Below are 23,724 nucleotides of genomic sequence, written 5' to 3' on the forward strand. Positions count from 1 at the left end.
ACGTGGAAAAACGTGACACAGTAACGTCGTTTGATTATCTGAGCATAACTCTAAAAAACGATACGAAATGGGATGATTACGTAAGGATTGTAGTAGAGAAGGTGAATGGTTGACTTCGGTTTATTGCGAGAAATTTAGGAAAGTGTTATTCATCTTTAAAGTAGATCACATATAAGACACTAGAGCAAGCTATTCTTGGGAACTGCTCGAGTGTTCCCGATCCACACCAGATCGGATTAAAGGAAGACATCGAAGAATCTGACAGACAGACTTCTAGATTTGTTACTGGTAGGTTAGAATAACAGGCAAACATTACGATGATGCTTTGGGAATCCATGAAGGGAAGGCGACGTTCTTTTCGAGAAGTACTACTGAGAAAATTTAGAGAACCGACTTTTGAAGTGAACGGCAGAACGATTCTACTGTCGCCAACGTATAATCCCCGTAAGGGCGGCGAAGAAAAGATACGAGAAATTAGGACTCATACAAAGTCATATAGATAGTCATTTTTCTCTCGCTCTGTTGCGAGTGAAACAGGAAAGGAAACGAGTAGTAGAGGTACAGAGTACTCTCCACCATGCGCCGTTCATTAGCTTTCGGAGTATGTTTGTAGATGTAGAATCAATGTACATATGGTTAGTTTTGTAGACTTTTTCGTAACTACATCTTCCAAATGTATATTTAAATGCTGAATAAGTACACGAGACTAAAAATTTTTTATTACAAAAACATTTGAACTTATTAACGTCTAACAACGCCCCTAGCTCTGATAATTGCGTCATTTCGGGAAAGAAGAGGATCCACAAATTTCTTCAGTTACGCCCACTGCAGCTAAAGTCGCTCATTAATGATCATATCCTGTAAAGGTACCATATTGCTCGGATCATGGGCGGTACGTTCCATCCTCTGCCTACGAATAGTCCGACAATGTAGCTGGCCAGTCAAAGTGCGACAGAGTGCCTCGATGATGGTCAAACCAGGAACGCATGCGTATGGCCCTATGCACACGGTTGGTGTCACTCTGGAGGACGGAAATGTGCAGTGTAGAAGAAAGGATAATACCTAGTCGTTCAGACGGTTGAATTAAACGTCCTGTTTCGTGTTCTTGGTAACCTCAATGAGTGGAACCAAGTCAGGGTACGAAAACCAGCCTCAAAGCAAGACTATCTCCGGCTTGAACCATTACTTACACACCCTGTGGGTTAAACGCCTCGTTGGCCTGCCAGTGCATTCGACGCCTTGCATAATTTGTAGGATGCAAAATCGCTACTGGGATACGACATGATACGATACTGCAATGCCTGTGTTGTTCACGAAAATTGCGCCTTACTTCAGAACAACATGGAGACTACAAAATCGTATTTATCCTCCGACACCGGTGAAAGGACTTTCAATTAAAAAGTCTGCCCTTTACAGGAATATACACTGAAGACCCAAAGAAAATGGTACACCAGTCTAATATCATGTAGGTCGCCCACGAGCACGCAGAAGTGTCACATGACGACGTGGCATGGACTCGAATAATGTCCGAAGTAGTGCTGGAGGGAACTGACACCATGAATCCACCAGGTCTATCCATAAATCCGAAGGTGACGGTGGGGGGGGGGGGGGGGGGGGGGTTCGGGATCTCTTCCGAAAAGAACGTTGCAAGACATCACAGATATGCTCAATAATGTTCATGTCTAGGGAGTTTGGTAGCCAGTGGAAGTGTTTTAACTCAAAAGAGTGTTCCTCGAGCCGCTCTGTCGCAATTCTGGACGTGTGGGGTGTCGCATTGTCCTGCTTCAATTGTCCAAATCTGTCGGAATGCACAACGAACATGAATGGATGCATGTGATCAGACAGGATGCTTACGTACGTGTCACCTGTCAGAGTGGTATCTAGATGCATCAGGGACCCCATATCACTCCAACTGCACTCGCCCCACACCATTACGCAGCCACCACCATCTTGAACAGTCCCCTACTGTCATTCAGGGTACATTGGCTCATGAGGATGTCTCCACACCCGTAAACGTCCATTCACTCGATACAGTTTGAAACGAGATTCGTCCGGCCGGGTAACATGTTTCCAGTCATCAGCAGTCCAATATTGGTTTTGACGGGCCCAGGCGAGACGTAAAACTTGGCGCCGTGCAGTCATGGATGGTCTTCGGCTCCAAAAGGTCATATCGATGATGTTTCGCAAGCTGACACTTGTTAATGGCTCAGCATTGAAATCTGCAGCAATTTGCGGAAGGGTTGCACTTCTGTCACGTTGAACCATTCTTTTCAGTCGTCGTTGGTCTCGTTCTTGAAGGATCTTTTTTCCAGCCGCAGTTATATCGGGGATTTGATGTTTTGCCAGCTTCCTGATACACACGGCACACTGGTGCCATGGTCGTGCGGGAGAATCCTCACGTCATATCTACCACGGAGATGCTGTGTCAAAAGGCTTGTGCTCCGACTATAACACCACGTTCAGACTCTCTTAAATCTTGATAACTTACCATTGTAGCAGCAGTAACGGATCTAACAACTGCACCAGACACTTATTGTCTTATATGGGCGTTGGTGACTGATGCGCCATATTCTGCCAGTTTACATATCTTTTTATTTGAATACGCATGCCTATACCCGTTTCTTTAGATCTTTAGTATACATAATGAATGTAAGAACGCAGGTCGTACACACATTGATGATAAGATATGGAAGTTTGGGCCTGATTGTGACACATGCACGGATAGCGTACTGGTAAGGCGACTGCTCGCGGAAAGGCGGAAATTCCGGTTCGGCACTTATTTACATTCCATTAAAGAGCTGTTGGGTGTCAACATTCAGACCTACGAATACATGTCATGTAAAAATCACTGCTTGTTGACCACACTAAATGAATCCAGACAGCTAGCGTCAAGTTTCCGTATTGTTTGGCCCAGTGACGACGTGCAACTCTGTGTACCGCCAGCCGCTGTTGGCAATGGCCTTTTTACGATATACCCGACTCCAAATGTCCATTCCATGCAGTTCCCTTGGTTGTGTTAGCTCGGAAACTATCTGAGGTGGAACTGAATTCATTAACAGCAGCAATTCCTGTCATGTTCTAAACCGACTGTCGTCGAATGGACATGACAATCCCTGTCTATTAGGGTATATTCACGACGGCAGTTCTTGCGCCTTGTTACAAGGCTGCCAGTTGTACACCATCTCGTGTAGACACTTTGGAGTCCACGCTAGTACACCAGTAAGCCGGGCAACTTCATTCACGATGTTGGTATGGGAACGTCCAAACACGACATCTCCTTTCGGCCATTCCCTCATGTTTTCTCGGCGATCCATCTTATTGCGCTGGTAAGGCACAGTCACCTATGCGCTGACTGGTACTAATTCTACACTCCTGGAAACTGAGACGATCGTAGAGATGCTGGATGTAGTCCTGTGGAACGGCTTGCCATGCCATTTTCACCTGGCGCCTCAGTTGGACCAGCGTTCGTGGTGGACGTGCAGACCGCGTGAGACGACGCTTCATCCAGTCCCAAACATGCTCAATGGGGGACAGATCCGGAGATCTTGCTGGCCAGGGTAGTTGACTTACACCTTCTAGAGCACGTTGGGTGGCACGGTATACATGCGGACGTGCATTGTCCTGTTGGAACAGCAAGTTCCCTTGCCGGTCTAGGAATGGTAGAACGATGGGTTCGATGACGGTTTGGATGTACCGTGCACTATTCAGTGTGCCCTCGACGATCACCAGAGGTGTACGGCCAGTGTAGGAGATCGCTCCCCACACCATAATGCCGGGTGTTGGCCCTGTGTGCCTCGGTCGTATGCAGTCCTGATTGTGGCGCTCACCTGCACGGCGCTAAACACGCATACGACCATCAATGGCACCAAGGCAGAAGCGACTCTCATCGCTGAAGACGACACGTCTCCATCCGTCCCTCCATTCACGCCTGTTGCGACACCACTGGAGGCGGGCTGCACGATGTTGGGGCGTGAGCGGAAGACGGCCTAACGGTGTGCGGGACCGTAGCCCAGCTTCATGAAGACGGTTGCGAATGGTCCTCGCCGATACCCCAGGAGCAACAGTGTCCCTAATTTGCTGGGAAGTGGCGGTACGGTCCCCTACGGCACTGCATAGGATCCTACGGTCTTGGCGTGCATCCGTGCGTCGCTGCGGTCCTGTCCCAGGTCGACGGGCACGTGCACGTTCCGCCGACCACTGGCGACAATATCGATGTACTGTGGAGACCTCACGACCCACGTGTTGAGCAATACGCCCTCGCTCAAAGTCCGTCAACTGCACATACGGTTCACGTCCACGCTGTCGCGGCATGCTACCAGTGTTAAAGACTGCGATGGAGCTCCGTATGCCACGGCAAACTGGCTGACACTGACGGCGGCGGTGCACAAATGCTGCGCAGCTAGCGCCATTCGACGGCCAACACCGCGGTTCCTGGTGTGTCCGCTGTGCCGTGCGTGTGATCATTGCTTGTACAGCCGTCTGGCAGTGTCCGGAGCAAGTAAGGTGGGTCTGACACACCGGTGTCAATGTGTTCTTTTTTCCATTTCCAGGAGTGTATAATCATCTAAAACGCTCCAAAGCGACCAGTAGGCCCCTTTAAGTGCATAAGAAATATTTTGACTGGTGAGCGTATAAAAGTTATTGTAACACAGGTTAGGCAACATGTGTCATAATTAATATAGAGATGAAATTGTTAATACATACGAGAGAGTACCAGATAGAAGTTCTTTTGTCTTTAGTTAACTCCATTAAAAAATTAATTAAATACTAGATTGCACAGTTATGGTTACTTTATGTTGACCATTTTCGTTCTGTATGCCATAGGCCTGTAGTGATACTCTGTGCACATAAATCATGCTCAGTAGGGAATGTAGTTTCATAAGAGGTAGAAATAGAAGCAGCCCTCTGCGACCGTTACTCACTGTCGTCGGATGTCAGTCGTGCCTCTCCCTTGTCGCCTGTGGTGACCTGGCTGCATGACAGACGATCGGAGGAGTGCAGGCAAACGACGCTGTCTGGCCGCAGCTTGAACAAGTTGCAGATGCACGCGTCGCCAGAACATTTGCAGGAGTCGTGACTCTCTGCAGCTGAAACATACATTTTGCACGATTTACCGTTCGTCTTACAGCAAACATCAGCGTAATGTTGCTGCTTGACTAAGGTATCTACTGAGCAGAGTCTAAGCCTTCACTTCATGTATGAAAACAAATGTATTCTATATAATACCCTATAATATGTACTTGTTGATTAATTTTTTCTCATGTAGTACTTTGTTATGGTTGCTGATTACGGTACTGGACATACTGTAACATGTCATATCCCATACAGAAGCGAAGAGTGTGCAGATAACCTATATTTTCGATTGACAGTTTAATGAGGCACGGATCTTACTTTTTTTTAGCTCCAATTGCTAATTCCGCCAGCGAAACGAGGAGAGAGGACATAGTTTTGCTCATTGTTCGTGTACCGCTAGTTAACATAATTGCTCATGCTACTTCAGCTGCGGAGAAAGCAATATTATGTCACTGCTGTTGTCACTGCGAGAAAGCAAACATCGTTCCTCACTCAACAACAAACAGTAATTTATAGGAAAAGCGAAAAGAAGAAGGTGAACCAACTAGGATATTCAAATCTGAGTCGAAATCGAACTATTCTGTTCAAGAGATATAACTGACTGGACGGTCGGAAACTTTAAGGATTTTCGACAGCCCCCAAAATCAAGGAATCGAAAAGCAGCCCTCTGGGTGTAGAAGGAAATTTGTGAATTCTCTGGGAATGAGGTGATCTTCAAAACAATTTAGCATTTCAAATCTTAGTGATCAACAAAGATTTTTTTTAATAGAGAAATTCTACAAGAATTCGCAATTACTTTCTCGTGGAGAGGCGTTGAATTCAGAAAGTCATTTTCAGGTTTTTTTGATTAGTTTTACTGGTTTTTAAGTGTGCCCGTGCGTAGTAGGTAAAATCTCATATATGACTTTGAATTCATTAGCTTTCTGCAGGTGGTGTTTAATAAAATTGGAGCTGTCGCCGTCTAATTGCATCTAAATAAACTATGTTTGTTTCTATAAAAACTTCAAGTGTTTGTCTTTGTTACCTACTTGTATTTGGTCGTTACCCTATCTGCCATTGTAGAGATTTTGCCGGAAGTTGCAAAGAATCAACAGAAGCTGTTGTACTGACTTTTAGCAGTCAACGTTGTCCAGGCTAGTCGCCGATATTTCTAAATGCAGCTCGTGGTCTTGTGAGTAGCACTGATGTTGCCGATCTCAGGGTTCGATTCCCACTCGGGTGGGAGACTTTCTCAGCTCGGGAACGAGTGTGTACGTTGTCCTCGTCATCATTGACGTGCAAGTTGCCGAAGTGGCGTCAAATAAAAATATTAGCACCAGGCAATCAAACCCCAAAAATGAACACCTGGCCAAATATACCATTCACACATTTTATTTCAGAATGCAGTTACATTGCTACAGACATTTATCGTTCGTGTTGGAGTACAGATGATACCAAAGTCAGCGTGAGACTGACAACTTTCACTTAGACTTATTTTATAGGGATATCAGTGACTACAGTACATGCACGTTCCTCAATAAACTCTCCAGTACATGTATCACATAATTAGACTCTCGCGCCACATTCCAGTAGCGGTTGGGAAAAAGGCACTGCTTGACATGACGGCATTGCAGAGATTGCGATGAAGGAACATTTTTGTAAGGATAAACTACCAATGTTGAACGGTGGCATGCACTCACAAATTACCTGCTAAAGTAATGAAAACATTGTTTAAAGAATGGTCAGCCAAGAAAGGTTCGCAGATGTTGTAGATAAAGGAAAATGGCCGGTGGCCAATGATCGTTAGGTCACGCTGACGTGTAATTACTACTGTGATGACTCAATTCACGAACGCGTAGTTACTAATATGCACCGTACAATAACCATTTCAATGTCCGTGTTATTGGGCAAGGTGATTGTTGTAACTTTTTGGTTGTTTTATATTACTTTTTTAAAATATTTTATTGTGATCTACGTTCGTTTGTTGCATATAATAGCCCATTTTACCAATGTCATCTTCACATTAAAAATTAAACTCGGGCTTTTTCAATTACTTTGGATGCCATATGCTCATTGTATTCATATGCTGACAATTTATACAATTATAACTGTGTGTAATATACAATGAAAGTAGTGTGGCAGTGGTGATATGAATGCAGTGCAAAGCGTCACATGCGTGCACCAATCCGTGATTCGGTTTTCCCTGATGCCATGGTGGTACGAGGCCACTCATTCTCAGTGTAAAATGGGACTGAACAGTTTCGTTAAACCTCTGACGTCGTAGCTTACATGATTATTAGCCGGAGCTTGGATCTCAACATCTGAGTTGCATTAACTTTAAAATTATACACTGTTTAAGCATTTTTGGTAGTAATAGCATAAAAACAAAATGCCATTCTACTCAGCCACAAAAATATGGGAGGATCCCATCCGCAATATGGTCACAAGATCTCTGGACGCGCCGGTCTAAAAATTTGAAACCAGTACTGCCCCGCGTGGCAATGCACCACTAGTGCAGTCGGCCAGTAAGAGCTCACTGAACAGAAACGGTGCAGGACACTGAACACCTGCTTCCAACTAGACAACACGATGCGAAGTGTACAACACGACTGGCAGTCTCCCGGTCTCCCAAGCCATTAAAGACCCTACCTGCTGTTGGTTAAAAATTGCAGGAAATTCAAAATCCAAGACAGTAGTTCTGGTTTCTCTCACTAATTTGTCAGTTATGGTGGCACTACCGCCACCGCAACTATCATTCTGGTGTCAGTCTATGTGACCTAAGTTAAAATGGGGGGCGGGGGGGGGGGGGGAGATTTGAAGGAAGTACACTTACGTTTTAACTCATTTGAAAACTGGCGGGATATTCGAATTGTCCTAAGTTTAAGATGTCCCGTAGCCCAACACATCCATCCTACAGCAAGATTAAAAAAAAAAATCGTACAGGAACATTCGTTCTTTAGTGAGAACGTATGCAGTGGCTCAGGAGACAAATGCTTCGGTAAGATGTTTTAAAAATTTAGCACCAAAACATTTATGCATGTGGCCAGCCGGAGTGGCCGAGCGGGTCTAGGCTCTTCAGTCTGGAACCGCGTGACCGCTATGGTCGCAGGTTCGAATCCTGCCTCGGGCATGGATGTGTGTGATGTTCTTAGGGTAGTTAGGTTTAAGTACTTCTAAGTTCTAGGGGACTGATGACCTCATATGTTAAGTCCCTTAGTGCTCAGAGCCATTTGCACCATTTATTTATGCATGTGAGTTCTCATCTATCAAACAAGTGGCTGTCGTTAACAGCTAACTCCCAGTTCCGTCAATAACACAGATGATGTTATATGCGCCAGGTATGTATCACTACGGTTGAAAGCCGAAAACGTTTATACAAAGTGAGATGGTGAATCATAGTCGAAAAAAGAGCTGCAAATACATACGACGAAAACAAAAGAATTTTACTGGAATAACTGTCAACAGCCTACATGTTCATGGGTTTTTCGTGGCGATAAAACTCTATTACCTTAGACGACAGAAGGCAAATCTGTTGATCAGTACTCAGTTCGAAGTGGGACTCATTACTGAAGACAATTATGTTCCGGTCAGTGGGATGCCAGGACGAAGACGTGTCTAGAGACACCCCGGACAGCGTTGGGATACGAACTTGGCTACCGCTCGTGGTACGACCCGACAACCAGGAATGGACATTCTGGGGTGCCAGTTGTATTCAATAGCGGGACCCCTTTGGCTATCATCCGCGGCACCATTACAGCACAGCGCTAATTGAACGATATTTTTTTTTTTTTTGCTCTTCATTTCAAGCCATCTTGGTCTTTCAATTCAGAAAGATAACTCCTGCCAACATACGGCGGGAGTTTCTACTCTGTCTTCGTGCTTTCCAGACCTTACCTTGACTAGCAAGGTCGCCGAATCTCTTCCAAACTGACAACGTTTGGAGTTTTACAGTCAGGACACTCCAACCATCTCAGGATTTTGACGATCTAACATGGCAGTTGGTCAGAATTTGACACGAAATCCATCAGGAGGACATTCAACAACTCTTATCAATCATTGCCCAGCTGAATAACTGATGTGATAATGATTAGAAGTGGACCAACGCGTTATTGACTTGCTCAATTTGTGAAAATGGTTCTCTTAAATAAATCATCCAGTTTTTCTGAAATTGTAATCATTCATTTGTCTGTACATGTACACCACATCTACTCATTCCCGTCCCATTCGCATAATTCCTTCCTAGTGCGTCTTTATATAGATATAGTATTTGGTACCTTTGAAGGACATACACAATACAGTGCATAAATACAGCAAATCGATCGATTTTGGCATGAAAGTTAACAGTTCTGCATTATAACCAACAAGTTTTATTGGACCCCAGAACTTTGTATCTATCAGTGACTTTTACATCAATGCTGCATTCCTACCATTTACCATGTGCATCGGAGAATAAAATTTAGTATTCACTGAGTTTTCATATCGGCAAACGACACCTGACAGCAACCTCTTCACAGAAAACTTACTTCCCATGGTTGATAAGGACATAACCTGTCTGTAAAGACGAAACTCCGTAGTAGCAGCTGTTACCATATGCTCTCATTACAGGTATGACTGCGCTTTTCATATAGGCCCGATGGAAGATATGTTGAGCAGTTAAACGTTACGTATGGCTGAAGAACCTGCGCCGCGATCAGAAACAATCGAAATGCTAATGACACTTTGTGTTCAGAATACGAATAACAATGGGTGTTTTTAGCAAGTTTACGTTTCACCACTGGATTTTTCAAACTTTTTGGCAAGTATTGCGAACTAGAGATGTCAAAGAGCGTCCCAGATGTGTCCATGTTAGAATTTGATGACTATGTCGATGTGGCTCCATCTTCGAGGCTGCTGCAGATTTGTTCTCTCATTAGTGTGAGCCAGCGTTTTGTCTCTAATGATACAGATGCTCATGATACATTAAAATCGTATCATAGAATGAGGTCTAGTGTTTGGGTTCGCATTGTATTTTTAAGTGATTTTTATGTGATTGCTAACATAAATTTTAAAGGTTTTACGTTGTACTTAGGACGTGTCACCTTTCAAGTCGATGTATACATGGAGACAGTTCGGGAATCTAAACGTGTGACCAATACCTTTTTTATCTTACTTATATACACAGGATTTCAAAATCATTCATGGCAAATTTTGAAAGCCGCTTGTGCAGGATGTGAGCGGGCGTGGGATAAATTCTACAATGTTTGGGGAACTGAAATGTGTGAGACCGTAGTTACACTTTGAAATACTTCCAACAATCATGGAACAAAATTATTCGACGTTGCAGGAACTCCGATTTTGCGAAGGTTACTCTGAAATATTTCGAAGATCAGTCTTTGAATCTGTTATGTGAAATTGGAATAAGATGGAAAATTGACCAATTCATGTGTTTAGTTTATTTAGGTCACAGTTGATTCAAACTACACAAAACTCGCTTAGCTGATTTTATTAAGCATGTGATAATTGCAGTGAGTTGATACTGCAAACTTACGCTATTGCACCATGGGGACTACATGACACTACATCCACATGCGGTAAACCGCAACAAATTACCTCATGTTACAAGTAAATTTGAAAAAATGTCCTACATTGCAGGAATGTGATCCTATGAAAAGGCTCCACTATCAAAAATCTCCACATTAGAATGAAATTGAAATGAACTTTTACATTTTACAGCAAAAACTGTATCAAAATTACTCTGTTAAACTAAAATTGTGACAAAATACTCTGTGTTACAGCCCAGTTGTAACAAATTGTCCATGTTACACTAAAACTGTAACCAAATTTCTCTGTTGTCCTGAAACTGTAACATATCACTCCGTCTTACATCAAGAATTGTTAATTGTAATAAAATGCTCAATGTCAAACCAAACTTTTACAGTAAAAACGTAAATAAATTGCCAATTAGACGATGATGTTACAGAAAAACCGCTGTACGCATGTAGTCTGGAGCTTTCGGGTAGACCACAGACCTAACACGACAACTCAGGGCAAGTTCTACATCGTTCACACGCTAGTAATGCTAATATGCTACTATTAATAGAAGCAACATGATAGTTTTCGAAAATTTTCGTATCTGTTACCATAGACCTCTTAGCTCCAACACACTCTCCTCTTTCTCGGATTTTCCCTGGCGTTATGCAGTGCAATAGTTGTGGGATTTAGTTACGGTTCAGAAACTCTCCATAACTGGAGAACACTGACTGTCTTTTAGATTTAACTGACCCTATCAGGTTTCTCCAGGCCGCCGGTGTGAAAGTAAGTTACTTTTGCTAAGTACAGGATCCAAGACGACGCTTACAAAAATCCAAAACAACAGCCACATGAAATCACAATCCAAAATGGCCATCCAGGACATCATTGATGATACAAGATTCCAAGATAGCAATCAAAAATTATATGGTCAGAAACTGCAAAATTGTCAGTCCAAAATAATCGCGTACGTCCTGAGCCGTGCAAAGTCGAAACCTCGTGCTCGACTTGCGAGTTTGTTTGCAGTGCTACGACGTGAGGTTCTCTTTGGTTTGCTTGGACAGAGCAGGCTGGAGCAGCGTGCACAAAGAGATTTCTCGTGGTTGCCGTTGAAATAGGTCGCTGGCGGTCTGTTTTGCTTACGAGGCTCTCGGTCTGAAAGTACTGTGTTCGGAACTCGTTGGGCGAGTAAGGAAAAATAGCGTACACAAGGCAAGGGGGACGTTTCTGCACCGGGGACGCGACACAACCAAAAGACGTTTCGCTGTTGGTGTTAGGTTCATCCGGAGGACAAAGCCTTACTGGTCCTGTTAAGACTGAGTGAGCACCGTAACTATCCTCGTGCGTTGTTTTCCTCAGATCCAGGCAGCGGAGTCCGTAGCACAGTTCTTAGAGTATCATTTGGCTACCTACCCGTTTGACCTGTTGTGGTGCATCACTTTCTTCTTTCGACACATAACCATATTGCTTATTTAGTGCACCTTTAGCGGTTCATCTCGATCTACTACCGCTATGCTCAGCTTCCCTTTTGGACGTAATTTGTTTTCGCTTTTGGCTTCTCTTGCCAGTGTTTCTATTGGCTGGGCGTTTTATGCTGTCATCTTCGGGCTAAGTGTATCCGCTACAAATTTTTTTGAAGCATGTTTGGCTATTTGAGCCACCTTTTGGTACTTTATTTTTGAATATGTTAAAAGTTGCGAGCTCTCTCGAGGCAACCCCCACTCTTTTTTAAATTACATTAAAAAGGGGTGTGGTAATATGCGTTTCCTCACTTCTTAAAGAGTTTTGGTGTGTTACAAGCGTCCGTTATAGTCTGGCACCTCACGCCAGCCTTGAAGTGTGTACGCCGCTTCGGTAGACCTTGTGCGAGCCTGTTTTGGTTGATCTGGTGGTGATCACACCTTACAGCACCACGTGTCTCTGTTCTGCCAGTTGTGTCTGGGATTTGTCTCTTCTTACCAATTGTAAAGTTTGCTATTGTTTGTGGGTTTTCCTTAACTGAAGAACCTAAAAACAGTTTATTAGCACATTTTAGTAAAACCTAAACGAATCTTGAAAGAGCACTCAAATCTGTTACCTATAGTGTATGTTTTATTGTTTCTGTTCATGTTCTTTCTAATGAAATAGTATTCCCCTTGGTTTCTATTTTTTTTTTTAAACATTGTGGTAAGGACTATGGGACCGAAGTGCTGAGGTCATTGGTCCCTAGGCATACACACTGCTTAATCTAACCTAAAGTAACGTACGCTATGGACAACACACACACACCCATATCCGAGTGAGGTCTCGAACCTCCGACGGGGGGAGACTACGCCTCAGACTGCACGGCTACGCCGCGTAGCGATCCCCTTGTTAAAATCATTTTAAGTCATAAATATTTGGTGCTCAACTTGTATTTGGAACCACAATAATTTTGTGGCCCAATAAATTTAAAAATGTTTTCAAGAGACAGTTAAATTTCAACCCCATCGACGGCCTCACCATTCCCAATGTGTTATCAAGCACACACAGTGGTACAGCAGCGCCGCGCACCATTCTGCTAGCAGAGCATGGTTTTGTTGTTTATTTTCTGTGATTTCCCGTCAACTGAGCATTGTTCATTTCTATATTTGTTATTTTTAGGTATTGTTTAATTCTGTCCTCGGTTCAGGGACTACCAGTTGTTTGCAGGTTTTCTGTGACCGACATGGAATCGTGCCTGGTGATCAGGTAGGGTGTACTGCGCAAGGAGAAACTCTGGCAGGAGCTCAAGAGTCGTAGCCAATGTGAAGACGATGACGTACCTGATTTGTGTTTGCAGCCCCCACAGCGTACCCGCGCTCCCAGTGCAAATTACTCAGAGCGTTCTGGGCAAGTACGTGCTACGCTTGAACACTGCTACCTCTCTCAGCGACGTGGGCAAGAACACAAAATTTTTTAAAATGCTGTTTTCCTTTTCTGTCCCAAATCTACAGGGTTCAGGCACAGAATATCAATTAGGTAATGGCACTTAGGATCGCTTCCGTAATAACTGATTCTTCTTTAAAAGGCAGCGTTAGCGAATTACTCGTTGGGATAATCGCTTGCACAGAAGGTTAAGTGCCTTAGAGAGGGGACATGGGTATCGCGGAAACACCTAGGGCAATTGCCGATGGAAAACTTTGATCAGGGCCAATGTCCAATGCCCAGCAGGAGCCCGATCAGTTATGATTCTGGTTATCGCAAGCTTCTGAACCCCATTTGCACCTTAATACAAGGAATGGAACTTTTAACAATCAATGCTGTTCCTTATTTAGTAAAGCTTTCGTTGCTTTCGGTCGACCAGTAATGGCATATCAGTGTTTTTAATATTCCTTGGGAGGTAGCTTTTCCCTTTGTGTAAAGATTCATTAAGCAACTTGATTTGCATGGTACGAGAGCTGCATACCCATGTTTTAAGAGAACAGCTCTATGAAAGATTTCAGGATGATGTGATTAGTCAACATGTATTTCGTGTTCAGCGCACTGGCGCACTTCTGACTAAGTACATATGTGAAGTACGCGATGCTGCAGTCGCTATTGATGCGAATTTATCAGAGGCACAGGTAGTCAGTGTCATCGTACAAGTAATTAATCCTGAGGATCGTTCCCGCATTTCATTTATAAAAGAACCAGTTACCTAGCAGGACGTTGACCTTTTACCAATATCATTGAGGAGTCTAATGTGGACGCAAGGGGCAGCTCTGAATAGCAGGCAACATGTGAAGTTCACGCTAAATCCAACACCTCGGGGAAGGGCCAGAGGATTCAAGGACTTTCATATCGTTACGGTGTACAAAGGCATTTTGCTTGGAATTATTATGTTCCCAGGGGGAGCCTTCGAACAGCTGACGCTAGGCTAAAAGGTAAGCGCTCCACTTCGTATGCATTTCTGCGAGCTTGTAACAAGGTGGGGGGTGTTAATGCCCTTCTTCGTCTTTCGCTTGTATTTACCTCAACCACGAGCCAGTATGCGCGTTGCTCGACTTTGATAGTACTGTCGTTAGACTACATGTGGTGTTACAGTTATCAGCGAATTTTTAAACTATCCAAAGTATGACCTACCGTAGAAAACTGTAGGGCTGGTAACGGGCAGCAAGTGGATTCGGCAGGCACATCAAATGTGTAAGAGACTGTCATATTGAGCAATTTCGCTGGTCTTTTCAGGTCACTGTGGTGAAGGGGTTATGTAGCAACGCCCTGTTAAGGTGTGATTTTATAGGGAAAACGGGGTTAGCGCTGGACTATGCTCAGGGAGTCTTTTATTTTTGATTTCGTATCTCTTTAAAGATTTTCTTCCGCAAGCGTACTCATCGCCTGGGTGTTTATGTATAGTTTCTGAACCTAGTTAGGCTGAGTTGAGTCATTTATCTAATGAAAAGGCACAATAGGTGTTGCAAATACTTGGTGATTTCCCTCACGTGATAACCGATGGGTTAAGTATTACTAATAAAATACAGTAACGAAATCAGTTATTGGATCGAGAGCACGTTAGGCAGTCTTGCTATAGACTTTCACCACTTAAGATGAGAGTGTTAATACAGGAAGATGACTAAATGTTAGCGGAAGAAGTGATTCGTCCTTCGACTTCGCCCGATGCATAGCCCATATTTTTGATCAAAAAAGCAAATGGGGACGCTTTCCGTTCTGTGGTGGATTATCGCGCCTGTCCATCTTCCTGACTTTCACTGTTGCTTCACCTGGTCCGCTGGCACCCAGTGATTTACGGCACTTGATCCAAATAAAGTGTATTACCAGAAAACATAGGTGTAAGAATCCAAGGCTGCCACTTTGTTTGCCACGCACTGGAACTTGTATGAATTTAACATGTACTCTTTCGTCTATCTACCTATGCATCCGTGCTATCTACGTTACTGGATTTTGTTTTGGGTGATCTAAAATTCCTGTTCGTCTATAATTATTTGGATGACGTTGTGGTGTATAGTAAAACCTTTATCGAGGACTTGGAACAGCTCCGTCAGGTACTGGTTAGGCTGGGCGAGGCGGGTTTAAGGCTGAAGTCATCGTAGGTCAACCTCGTTCGCCCCGAAATTTCTGTCTTGGGGCATCTGGATTCTGATGGACGGCTCCATGTGGACCTCTCACGAAATATAGGTTGCAACCTCCGAAAGCCAAGAAAGGGATAGCGTAGTTCGTATGATTCATAGTTTTTTTTCGAAAGTGTATTCCACATTTTGCCTGGTAGATCCTGCCTTCCACATCTGCTTCATAGCTTCTCGAGGTATATATAATTGATCCCAAGTGTTTAAATTACTTTCTACGCCTACATCTATATACACATACGTAAGGTGCAAGCCACCATGTGGTGTCTGGCGGAGGGTGCCTTGTACCACTATTACCTATTTTCTTACCTTTTTCACTAGCCAACAGAGCAAGAGATAAACCACTGTCTATAGATCTCTTTACACCACATTATTCGGACGGCCGGTATATTCGCGTTGTACGCTTCTACTGTCCGCCCCCAGTAGCTGAGTGGTCAGCGCGTCAAAATGTCAGTCCTAAGGCCCCTGGTTCGATCGCCGGCTGGGTCGGAGATTTTCTCCGCTCAGGGACTGGGTGTTGTGTTGTCCTAATCATCATCATTTCATCCCCATCGACGCGTAAGTCGCCGAAATGGTGTCAAATCGAAACACTTGCACCCGGTGAACGGTCTACCTGACGGGAGGCCCTAGTCACACGACGGCTCTACTGATAGATGTCGGAGCCAACGTCGTACTGCATCAATAAGCTTCCTGTCATCCACAGACGGCTTTCCTCTGGGTTCATCCTTCAATGAGCCAAACAGACAGAAATCGGGAGATGCTCTTTATGGCCTTTTGTTAGGCAGCCAGGGACTCAGAGGGCACGAACTTTGCGTAACCGAACTGGTGGACGAGTGGGTCAGCATTACCGACGGAGAGGCCGAGTTGAGCAGTGAGATGTTTGTCATTCACTGATCACCTCGAATGTGAGTGTCCGCACGTTCCAGAACTTCCGGAGTCATATCTGACTCCAGCCGGCCAGCACGCGGGAGATCAGACAGTAAGTTAGGACGACCTTGTTGCGAGGATAACAGAGGCCTCTCCCAACGATTAACCGTGCTTTTGCCCACTGCCAGGTATCCATAGATATTCTGCGAGCGTCTATGAATGTCTACTATGCTCGGAACGCACCTCCGTTACGGACGCCATTTTGAAGGCTACGTATAGCGCCAGCACCTAACGGATCTTCATGAATCTACAGGAGCTGAAGCAGGTACATTCCACGATGTCCCACAAGAACTCTGCATTTTTTCTACCGAAATCGGCCGAAAAAAAAGAAGTATTGCATTGCTTACTGAAGGCCATTCGTATACAGAGAAAGAGAGCTCCTATCACGCTCTCTTGGGGCACTCCATACGATACCTTATCTAGATTCGCCGTCCAGAAAAACGTACTGGGTTCTATTACTTAAGAAGCCTTCGTGAGTTTGATATATCTAGAAACTTACTGCATATCCTCGGACCTTCGTTAACAGTCTGCAGTGTGCACTGTGTCATACACTTTCTGGACCTCTAGGGATGTGGAACCTGCCTGTTACTCCTCATGGATGATTCGTAGTGTATCATGTGAGGAACTGGTAAGCTGAGTTGCGCACGAGAAATGGCTTTTAAATCCGTGCTGATCTAAGATCTAGAGACAGAAGGTTTTCTGTTTAAAGGAAATTTATTACATTCGAATTCAGAATGTCTTCAAAAATTCTGTAGAACATTGGTCTGTAATTTTGAATGTCTGTCCTCCTACCGTTCTTATATACTGGAATCACCTGCGCGTTTTGCCGGTCGCTTGGGACTTCGAGTTGGGCGAGAGATTCTCGATAAATGTAAGCTAAGAAAGGGGCCAATACCGTCAATAAATCTGTGAAGCGCAACTGGTACTCCATCCAAATGTGGCTACTGATTTGTTTCTCTCCACCAGGAATGCATATTTCTATGTCCTCCACAAGGGAGTCTGTGAGACAGTCAAACGATGGTATGTGTGTACGATACTCCTGCGTGAATGGTTTCAAAAGCGAAATTTAAAACCTAAATTTTCCTTATGTTGTCTCATACTGCAACATCACGCTGATCAACGAGTGACTGGATAGAAGCCTTCGTCGAGATAAGCGATTTTACGTCGGACCGGAATTTTGTTGAGTTCTCGGCAAGATCTTTGGCTAAGCTCTGACGCTGGAAATTGTGTGCTTTGCGCATAAATCCTTTTACAGAGCTTCGCCTGTCGACATTTTCGCGTTCGTTTTTGAACAGATAGTGCAACAATCTGTGCTTCCTCGGCTATATTCCGAATTTTGTTATTAAACGGCCTTAATCCACTTACTTGACACACACTTCTCCAGAGCGCTATCTACAATCTGTTTAAATTTTGCCCATAATCCCTCAGCGTCTATCATACATCTACATCTACGTGATTACTCTGCTATTCACAATAAAGTGCCTGAAGAGGGTTCAGTGAACCACCTTTATGCTGTATCTCTTCCGTTCCACTCTCGAACGGCACGTTGGAAAAACGAGCGCTCAAATTTTTCTGTGCGAGCCCTGATTTCTCTTAGTTTGTCGTGATGATCATTTCTCCCTATGTAGGTGCGTGCCGACAGAATGTTTTCGCAATCACGGGAGAAAACTGGTGATTAAAATTTCATGAGAAGATCCCGTCGTAACGAAAATAGCTTTTTTTTAATGATTGCCACTCCAATTCACGTATCATGTCTGTGACACTATATCCTCTATTTCGCGATAATACAAAACGACCTGCCATTCTCTGTACTCTTTCGATGTCATTCGTCAGCCCCCCTGATGCGGATCCCATACCACACAGCAATACTCCTGAATATGGTGGACAAGCGTAGTGTAAGCAGTCTGGTAGACCTGTTGCACTTTCTAAGTGTTCTGCCAATGAATCGCAGTCTTTGGGTTGCTCTACCCACAATATTATCTACGTGATCGTTCCAATTAAGGTTATTTGTAATTGTATTCCCTATGTATTTAGTTTAATTTACGGCCCTCATATTTGTGTGACTTATCGCGTAATCAAAATTTATCTGGTTTCTTTTAGTACTCATGTGAATAACTTCACACTTTCCTTTATTCAGGGTCAATTGCCAATTTTCTCATCATACAGATATCTTATCTAAATCAGTTTACAAGTCGTTTTGATTACCGATGACTTTACAAGACAATGAATGACAGCTTCATCTGCAAACAATCTAAGACGGCTACTCAGATTGGCTCATATGTCATTAATATAGATCAGGAACAACAGAGGGCCTATAACATTTCCTTGGGGAACGCCAGATATTACTCATGTTTTACTGGATGACTTTCCGTCTATCGCTACGAACTGTGACCTTTCTGACAGGAAATCACGAATCCAGTCGCACAACTGAGGCGACACTCCGTAGGCACGCAGTTTGGTTAGAAGACGCTTGTGAGGAACGGTGTCGAAAGCCTCCTGGAAATCTAAAAATATGGAATCAATTTGACATACCCTGTCGATAGCACTTATTACTTCATGAGCATAAAGAGCTAGTTGTGTTTCACAAGAACGATATTTTCTAAATCCGTGCTATGTGTCAATAAATCGTTTTCTTCGAGGTATTTCATAATTTTCGAAAACAGTATACGTTCTAAAACACTACTGCAAATCAGCGTTAGTGGTTTTTTTGGGTGTTGGGGTGACTTGAGCAATTTTCCAGTCTTTAGGTACGGATCTTTCTGTGGGCAAGTGGTTGTATATAAGTGCTAAGTATGGAGCCATTTTATCAGCATACTCTGAGAGGAACCTGACTGGTATACAATCTGGACCGGAGGCCTTCCCTTTATTAAGTGATTTATCCTGATTTGTACACCGAGGATATCTACTTCTATGTTTCTCATCTTGGCAGTTATTCTTGACTGAAATTCAGGAATATTTACTTCGTCTTCTTTGGTGAAGGAGTTTCGGAAAACCGTGTTTAACAACTCTGTTTTAGTGGTACTGTCATCAGTGACTTAACTGTTGTTATCGCGCAGTGAAGATATTGATTGCCACTGGTGTGCGTTATGTATGACCAGAATCTTTTTGAGTTTGCTGCGACATTTCGAGACAGAATTTCGTTGTCTCGCATTGAAGTACGCGCTATATTTCGAAATTCTGTAAAAATTTGCCACTCTTAGGGCTTTTCCGTTCTTCTAAATTTGGCATGCTTTTTTCGTTGCTTCTGCAACAACGATATGACCAGTTTTGTATAGCGTGGGTGATCAGTACCATCACTAATTAATTTATGCGGATACATCTCTCAACTGCTGTTGATACTATCTCTTTGAAAACATTCCACAACTTTTCTACACTTCTAGGATCAGATCGGAAGGACTGAAGACTGTCTCTTAAAAAGGCGTTAAGAGTACTTTTATCTGATTTTTTTTAAATACATGTACTTTGCGTTTCTTTTTTATGGTTGTCGGTTTTACGATATTCAGCCTAGCAGCAACTGCCTTGTGGTCGCTAATCCCTGTATTCGTCACAACACTCACTATTTGTCCAGGATTATCTGTTGCTAAAAGGTCAAGTATGCTTTCGCAACCATTTACGCATCGAGTGGGCTCAAAACTAATAGTTTTAAAAAAAATCTGAGAAAGCATTCAGTACAATTTCGGATGATGTTTTATGTTGGCCGCCGACTTTAAACGTATAATTTTTCCAGCATATCGAGGGTAGATTGAAGTCACCAGCGACTATAATTGTATGAGCGGGATACTTACTTGAAATGAGGCTCAAGTTTTCTTTGAACTGTTCAGCAATTATGTCTTCTGAACCTGGGGGTCGGTAAAACGATCCCATTAACACACTACTGGCCATCAAAATATCTACACCATGAAGATGACGTGCTACAGACGCGAAATGTAACTGACGGGAAGAAGATGCTGTGATATGCCAATGATTAGCTTTTCAGAGCATTCACACAAGTTTGGCGCCGGTGGTGACACCTACGACTTGCTGATATGAGGAAACTTTCCAACCGATTTCTCATACACAAACAGCAGTTGACCGGCCTTGCCTAGTGAAATGTTGTTGTGATGCCTCGTCTAGAGCGGAGAAATGCGTACCATCACGTTTCCAACTTTGATAAAGGTCGGATTGTTGCCTATCGCGATTGCGGTTTATCGTATCGCGACATTGCTCTCGCGTTGGCCGAGATCCAAAGACTGTTAGCAGAATATGGAGTCGGTGGGTTCAGGAGGGTAATACGGAACGCCGTGCTGGATCCCAACGGCCTCGTATCACTAGCAGTCGATATGATAGGCATCTTACCGGCATGGCTGTAACGGATCGTGCAGCAACGTCTCGATCCCTGAGTCACCAGATGAGCACGTTTGCAAGACGACAACCATCCGCATGAACAGTTCGACGACGTTTGCAGCAGCATGGACTATCAGCTCGGAGACCATGGCTGCGGTTACCCCTGACGCTGCATCACAGACAGGAGCACCTGCGTAGGTGTACTGAACGACACACCAGGGTGCACGAATGGCAAAACGTCATTTTTTTCGGATTAATCCAGGTTCTGTTAACAGCATCATGATGGTCGCATCCGTATATGCGAACATAGCGGTGAACGCACATTGGAAGCGTGTATTCGTCATCGCCATACTGGCATATCACCCGGGGTGATGGTATGGGGTGCCATTGGTTATACGTCTAGGTCACGTCTTATTCTCGTTGACGGCACTTTGAACACTGGACGTTACATTTCAGATGTGTTACGACCCGTGACTCATTTTATCCCTGCGAAACCCTACATTTCAGCAGGATAATGCATGACCGCATGTTGCAGGTCCTGTACGGGCCTTTCTGGATACAGAAAATGTTCGACTGCTGCCATGGCCAGCACATTCTCCAGATCTATCACCAACTGAAAACGTCTGGTCAATGGTGGCCGAGCAACTGGCTCGTCACAATACGCCAGTCACTACTCTTGATGAACTATGGTATCGTGTTGAAGCTGCATGGGCAGCTGTACCTGTACACGCCATCCAAGCTCTGTTTGACTCAATTCGCAGGCGTATCAAGGCTGTTACTACGGCCAGAAGTGGTTGTTCTGCGTACTGATTTCTCAACCGGCCGTTGTAGCCGTGCGGTTCTAGGCGCTTCAGTCCAGAACCGCGTGACTGCTACATTCGCAGGTTCGAATCCTGCCTCGGGCATGGTTGTGTGTGATGTCCTTAGGTTAGTTAGGTTTAAGTAGTTCTAAGTTCTAGGGGGCTGATGACCTCAGATGTTAAGTCCGATAGTGATCAGAGCCATTTAAACCATTTTTTGAACTGATTTCTCAGGATCTATGCACCCAAATTGCGTGAAAATCTAATCACATGGCAGTTCTAGTGTAATATATTTGTCCAATGAATATTAGTTTATCATCTGCATACTCCACCACCAACTGTATTTAATCTATCCTTTGTGAACACTGTTAGATCGTTTGAAAAAATTTCGGCTGAACTTATTTCCAGCTTTAGCCAGTTCTCTGTACCTACAACTATTTGAGATTCAGTGCTTTGTATTAGTGCTTGGAGCTTTGGTTCTTTCCGAACACAGCTACGATAATTTACAACTACAATACCAATCGTTTCTACAACTAATTTACTGTGTTTTACCTGCCCACTTTTAGACGGACGCCCCTTCTGTGGTTCCCTGAGACTTTGTAATGTAAAAAACCTCTCAGTCCCATCCACACAGCCCCGGCTACCCGTGTAGGCACCTCCTGTGTGTAGTGGACTCTTGACGTATTAAGCGGAAACCGGAAACCCACCACCCGATGACGCAAGTCGAGGAATCTGCAGCCTACCCCGTCACAGAACCGCCTGAGCCTATGAATCAGACCCTCCACTCGGCTCAGCACGAAAGGACCACAGTCGCTTGTATCGACGATGCTGCAGATGATGAGCTCTGTCTTAATCTCGGAAGCAAGACTAGCAGCCTTTACCATTTCCGCTAGCTGCCTGAAACCAGACAGAATCTGCTCCGATCCAAAGCGACACGCGTCATTGGTACCGACATGAGCCACCATCTGCAGTTGGCTTCTCCCTGTACTCTTCTTGACATCCGGAAGCACCCTTTCCACATCCGGAATCACTCCCCCGGAATGCACACGGAGTGCACACTGGCTTCCTTCTCCTCCTTGGCAGCCATGATCATAACGGGCCCCATTACGCGCCTAACGTTGGAGCTACCAGCTACCTCTGTGAATGCCCAGACCTTGCGGGCCGAGGAGCTTCCTCTGGAACAGTATGGACGACTGCATCCGGCTTAGAGACATCGTCAGCCACACATCACACCCGAAACCTGTTCGTCAAACGAACCGGGATGGCCCTACAATCGGCCCCTCGGAAAGTTTTTCGCTGCCGATCAGACTTTGGAAAGGTCTTGCACTCGACCACGGGTGAAGGGTCAACCTCAGTGCAGGCAGTACCAGGGGAGGTCACAGCAGTGGACCGATCGGAGGACACGTGGGACGTGCTCGACGTCCCTCGCATCCCCGAGTCCGATCCCCCACAGCGACGCCCCTTGGCAGCAGCCTCAAGCTGTGTGACGGAAGCCTGAAGCTGTGAGAGAAGGGTCACCAGCTCAGCTCGCATCTGTACTCAACAATCACAGCTCCTATCCATAACCTCAGTCGCTCCTGTTTGAAGCTCGTAAAAATATATAACAAGCGATCGGAGTACTCGAAATATTAGCAACAGGAACTAGCGGTGTGCTCTCGCTGATGGTCTAACTGACTCTGAGATGTTCTGACCAAAGAAACAAAAGCCTGCACGATACATAAAATAAATGATGTCCATTCATTGTCTAAGTCAGACGCTCACAAATGCTTATGTACTCTTTCTAGCCATCCTGACGGGTTTATTAACTTTAGTAACCATGGTCCCTGTGATGACATCTTGATCACTAATATTTGCCTCTATATTGACATAGGCGATATGATCAGACCTTTTTATAGCTACTAGGTCTAAGATGTTTCCATTGCGTGTGGGCTGTCGAACTAGTTGCTGAAAACAGTTCTTGGGAAACGAGTCCAAAACTACTTCACACCTCACTGCGAGGCGTTGCAAGTTTTTGTTCTTTTTGTTTTCATGTTGTTCCACGATGTTTTCCAAAG

At 44.3% G+C, this 23,724-nt stretch overlaps 1 protein-coding gene across 1 annotated transcript in view; it reads right to left on the reverse strand.

Moving 5' to 3' along the window:
* LOC126336950 (uncharacterized) overlaps positions 1-23,724 on the reverse strand; it is a 188,335-nt gene that overhangs the window by 110,539 nt on the left and 54,072 nt on the right. The window contains exon 4 of the mRNA XM_050001186.1: positions 4,923-5,087. Coding sequence (XP_049857143.1) covers positions 4,923-5,087 — 165 coding nt within the window. The remainder of the gene's footprint in view (positions 1-4,922; positions 5,088-23,724) is intronic.

Source organism: Schistocerca gregaria, chromosome 1 (assembly GCF_023897955.1).
Source record: "Schistocerca gregaria isolate iqSchGreg1 chromosome 1, iqSchGreg1.2, whole genome shotgun sequence".
Classification (NCBI taxonomy): domain Eukaryota; kingdom Metazoa; phylum Arthropoda; class Insecta; order Orthoptera; family Acrididae; genus Schistocerca; species Schistocerca gregaria.